At 33.6% G+C, this 5,110-nt stretch overlaps 2 protein-coding genes across 2 annotated transcripts; both read right to left on the bottom strand.

Annotated features, from left to right (window-relative positions):
• LOC109327638 lies at positions 2,427-3,167 on the bottom strand. The gene has a single exon (XM_019560812.1). It carries the CDS (start codon positions 3,165-3,167, stop codon positions 2,427-2,429), a length of 741 nt encoding a protein of 246 aa, XP_019416357.1.
• LOC109327637 lies at positions 3,171-4,654 on the bottom strand. Its single transcript, XM_019560810.1, has 4 exons — positions 4,426-4,654; positions 3,903-4,055; positions 3,278-3,745; positions 3,171-3,199 (listed from the first exon to the last, which is right to left on the bottom strand). The coding sequence occupies exons 1-4, from the start codon at positions 4,652-4,654 to the stop codon at positions 3,171-3,173; spliced, it is 879 nt and encodes a 292-aa protein (XP_019416355.1).

Here is a 5,110-nt window from a genome sequence, read left to right as displayed (position 1 = left end):
TAAGGTGAACTCGGTTACCTGATGTATCTAGCATAAGAAACCCCCCTATCATTCTCAGAATAAATGCTCTTGCGTGTTGTTCAATAATAACCTCATCAGCATTGTCAGGGAGATTACGAAATGTCATCTCTAGCCAAGTGAGTTTTACCCTCTGCCCCATTAATTCGTTACCAGCTACAACAGCACCCAACAACTGCATGCAAAGGTCTTCCCAATCCATACTTGTCACTCCGGTAACAACTCCTCCTTCTATCGGAATGCCAAGTTGGTAAGCCACATCTTTAAGAGTCATGGTGGCCTCTCCACATGTAAAGTGGAAAGTATGTGCTTCCGACCTCCATCTCTCGATCAATGCTAGTAGTAGATGGTTGTTGATTTCTGCTGGTCCAATTGTCAACAAGTTACCAAAAGCAGTGGTGCGAATAACTTGTAACACCGGCTCGGAAGATAGTGATTGTCAGAAACAATATCTCGGCCGAAAACTACATTCAATGCCATTCCATACATCATTTGATATATGGTCATTTTGCATTGTAAGTAGTGATGTGTCAATTGGCCCAGGGTTAAGATACTCCATTTGTGAAGAAAATATGAGAAGAAAATAGAAGAATTTGTGAATAAGTGATTGAAGTGAAAGAAGGTAAGGTATGAAAGTAAGGAGGTAGAAGTGATTGAAGTGAAAGAAGATAAGGTATGGAAGTGAGGAGGTATGAGGATATATTTATAGGAGAAAATTAAGTGGGTGAGTGTACTGAATTCGGTGCAAAAATTAAATTGAAGGAAGTTTGGTGGGGGATTAATTTGCCCTAGCCTAAATCGGCAATTGGACTGCCGATTTCAATTAATTTGCCTTAGCCTAAATCGTCAATAGCACTGCCGATTTCAGTGCATGGATTTTTTGGGCAGAACAAATCTCGGCAATGACACTGCTGATTTCCATTTAAATATTTGTTGAAATCAGCACCATGGGTGCCGAGTTTGGTGTAATTATTTTGAATATGCACCGTGTATTTAAAGCAATAAATATTTCTACCTAATTAATTCTGCAATCAATTAATATTCAACAATACTGAATTAATGCAGTCAAACAAATTGGTGTAGTAATAAATTCGAAATTTATTTCTGCAATTAATATTCAACCACTCAAAATTAAGGTGGTCAAAGAAATTAATGCTATTGAATTCGAATTTAAATTATGCAATCAATTAATATTCAACAGTACTAAATTAATGCAGTCAAACAAATTTACTATTACTAAATTCGAAATTTAATTTTCTGCAATTAATATTCAACCAAATTAATTCTGCAATTAATATTCTGCAATTAATATTCAACCAAATTAATATTTTGCAATTAATATTCAACCAAATTTAATTCTGAAATTAATGCAGTCAAACAAAATAATGCTATTGAATTCGAAATTTAATGCTACATTCTAATGCATTCAGAATGGGTTACATAGATAAATTACACTGCAAAAATCTCTGCACCACACTGTGTATAATCATTACGTAAAGTCATTCAATAATCTTTGTACCACATAATGTATAGTCATTCAGTAATTTTCTTTCCATGGTATAGTCATTCAATAATTTACTTTCCATTGTATAATCATTCAACTCTGCAATGTTCTCCACACTTCAACTCCATTGTATAGTCACACTAAAATCTTCTGCCCACTTCAACTTTATTTGACCACACTTATTTCCACTTTATTCTCTGCATATTTAAATACATTGTATAAAATCTTCTGCACACTTCAACTTTATTTGACCACACTTATTTCCACTTTATTCTTTGCATATTTAAATAGTTATGCACATTGTATAGTAGTTATAGTCTTCTGCACACGTTATAGTATATAGTTTATATTTATAATATATAGTTATAGTATATTTATAGTATATACTTATAGTAAATTTATGTAAATACATTAGATGTAAACCAACAAGAAACGAATCTTTTCAAAGATGTATAGTCATTCAACTCTGCAAAGATGTGTAGTCATTCAACTCCTACACACTAAAATCTTCTGCACACTCCCACACTTATTTTCCACTTTAAAGTCTCTTACACATTGGATAGTCACGTTATAGTTTCTAGTATTTTTATAATATAGTTATAATATAGTTATATTTATAATATATAGTTGTAGTATTTTTATAGTATATAGTTATAGTATATTTATTTAGTATTTTATAGTATATAGTTTTAGTATATTTATTTAGTATATTTATAGTATATAGTTTTAGTATATTTATAGTATATAGTTATAGTATATTCACTACACATATTTTATAAAAGAAGTTTATATCAATATAAATACATTACAAAGGTAGTGACTAACAATTAAACTAGTCTTACGAATGTTGCCTAGAACTCTCCCCTAATTCTCTAGATCGCAATGGACATGTCTTCCTGTTATGTCATTCAGTTCTACACCATCCACATTTTTTAAGTGTTTCAACGTCATCCATCTCATTGTGAATGCGTGAAGTCTTTAGTCTCCCACTTCTTTTCCTACGCATAATAGGATTGGGAATGAATGCCGAACCTGAATAAGGAGGCCAATATTCTTCATTACCAAGTGGTTGAAACTCATATCCATAAACCTTCTGAAGATTATCTAGGCGGTAAATTGTTGAGATAAATTGGCTGCAGTCTAAATTCAAAGAAGCGCACGTTGCGATAGCATGAGAGCATGGCAATCGTAATGATTGAAATTCTCCACAGTCACACCAATTCTCAGCAAGTTTTACTGTATACAGCCTCACTTGCCGACCAGCAGACCTAGATACAACTTCAACTTCAGAGACTCCAGTCTCTCGTGAAAAATTACGAACTAGTTGACATGTAGATTTACGTTGATTTTCTTTGATAACCTTTGTCAATTCTTCGCAATATACATGTCCTGCCATAACCATGTTAGAGGCTTCATTTCGATGTTCATTGAACCATTCGTTAAGCCTATAATATGTTGCTCTAACAAGTGCAGTGATAGGAAGAGCTCTTGATCCTTTCAAAACACCGTTAATGCATTCAGCAAGATTGGTAGTCATGTGGCCATATCGTCTCCCTCCATCATATGCCTGACTCCATTTCTCTTTTGGAATCTGGTCCAACCACGTAGCAGCCCTTGAATTTTTTTGACGCAACGAATTCAACATTCGCTAGAACCGTGGTCGCATCAACTCATAACCTAGAAAATAAATACAAACATATTAATATCCATAATATAACAATATTTTTAAAATTAAAAAATATAAATAAGACATACCCATTTCTACAACTTTGTCTTTTAGATCAGAATTACGGAATTCCTTATTGAAATTACTAGCTACATGATGAATACAATAAACTGATTGTGCACTAGACCATCCTGTCAACTCACTTCGGAGTGCAGCTAATAAACCTGTCCCCCTATCTGATATGATATGTTTTGCAGTCCACGCCTTTCTATACGTGACTGTGACTGTATAACCAAAACGACTAACAACCTCCTTCACCAGTGCCTTAACTGGTATACTCGGATCTGCAGATACCAAATTAACAATAAGGTCTGCAATGAATGACGAATTTAATTTACTATGATCTTGAGAAACTACCATAGATACACAACTATGTGTTCCACTAATTTTTCTAATCTCCCAATAATCGCGTTTAACGTTATAAGAAGCGCGAATTCGCCACTCACATCCTGCACCAAAATGTTTACATTTGGCAACGTATCTGTCCGGTCTAGACTCTACAACAATATAATCAAACGAATTTTTTATATGAAATTATCTAATTGCATTTATTGTGGCTTCTTTAGATTCAAATTGCAAGTCGATTAACAAATCATTATCAACAACATTCGTTAAACTGATTATGTGTCCAATATTGTAGAGCATTTATCCAACGTGGTAACTCATTATAAGATCCTTCCCAATCACCATAAATTTTGGCCATTGCCATTTGTTTTGCAGTCCACGCCTTTCTATACGTGACTTTGACTGTATAACCAAAACGACTAACAACCTCCTTCACCAGTGTCTTAACTGGTATACTCGGATCTGCAGATACCAAATTAACAATAAGGTCTGCCATGAATGACGAATTTAATTTACTATGATCTTGAGAAACTACCATAGATACACAACTATGCGTTCTACTAATTTTTATAATCTCCCAATAATCGCATTTAACGTTATAAGAAGCGCGAATTCGCCACTCACATCCTGCACCAAAATGTTTACATTTGGCAACGTATCTGTCCGGTCTAGACTCTACAACAATATAATCAAACGAATTTTTTATATGAAATTATCTAATTGCATTTATTGTGGCTTCTTTAGATTCAAATTGCAAGTCGATTAACAAATCATTATCAACAACATTCGTTAAACTGATTATGTGTCCAATATTGTAGAGCATTCATCCAACGTGGTAACTCATTATAAGACCCTTCCCAATCACCATAAATTTTGGCCATTGCCATTTGTTTTGCAGTCCACGCCTTTCTATACGTGACTGTGACTGTATAACCAAAACGACTAACAACCTCCTTCACCAGTGCCTTAACTGGTATACTCGGATCTGCAGATACCAAATTAACAATAAGGTCTGCAATGAATGACGAATTTAATTTACTATGATCTTGAGAAACTATCATAGATACACAACTATGTGTTCCACTAATTTTTCTAGTGATTAACAAACTGAAGTGTTTCAGAGAATGAAGAGAAATTGCTGTGAAAATATAATTTACATACCACGAGTCGGAGGTAAATATATAGACATTCAAAAACTCCTTCCCTATTGCCGAGTTAGGGGAGCGGAGTAAAAAATGAAATGGAATGGATTAATTAAATGGTCTATACAAGAAACTACTCATTAGCCAAAAGAAAACAAAAATTATAATCAATTTCATAAAACTTTTTACAATATAGATTATATTATAAGTTGTGGTTATTACCTATGAAGCACGGATATTGATACGTGTGTCGGGTACGATACGTATCCGATACGTCGACACATATTTTTTCCAAAATACAGGATACGATACGTTCAGGATACGCGTATAAAATAATAAAAACACATAAAATATGATAAAATTATAAGTATAAAT

The sequence above is a fragment of the Lupinus angustifolius genome, chromosome LG15, assembly GCF_001865875.1.
Source record: "Lupinus angustifolius cultivar Tanjil chromosome LG15, LupAngTanjil_v1.0, whole genome shotgun sequence".
NCBI classification, from domain to species: Eukaryota; Viridiplantae; Streptophyta; class Magnoliopsida; order Fabales; family Fabaceae; genus Lupinus; species Lupinus angustifolius.
This window is presented reverse-complemented; position numbering and strand designations above follow the sequence as displayed.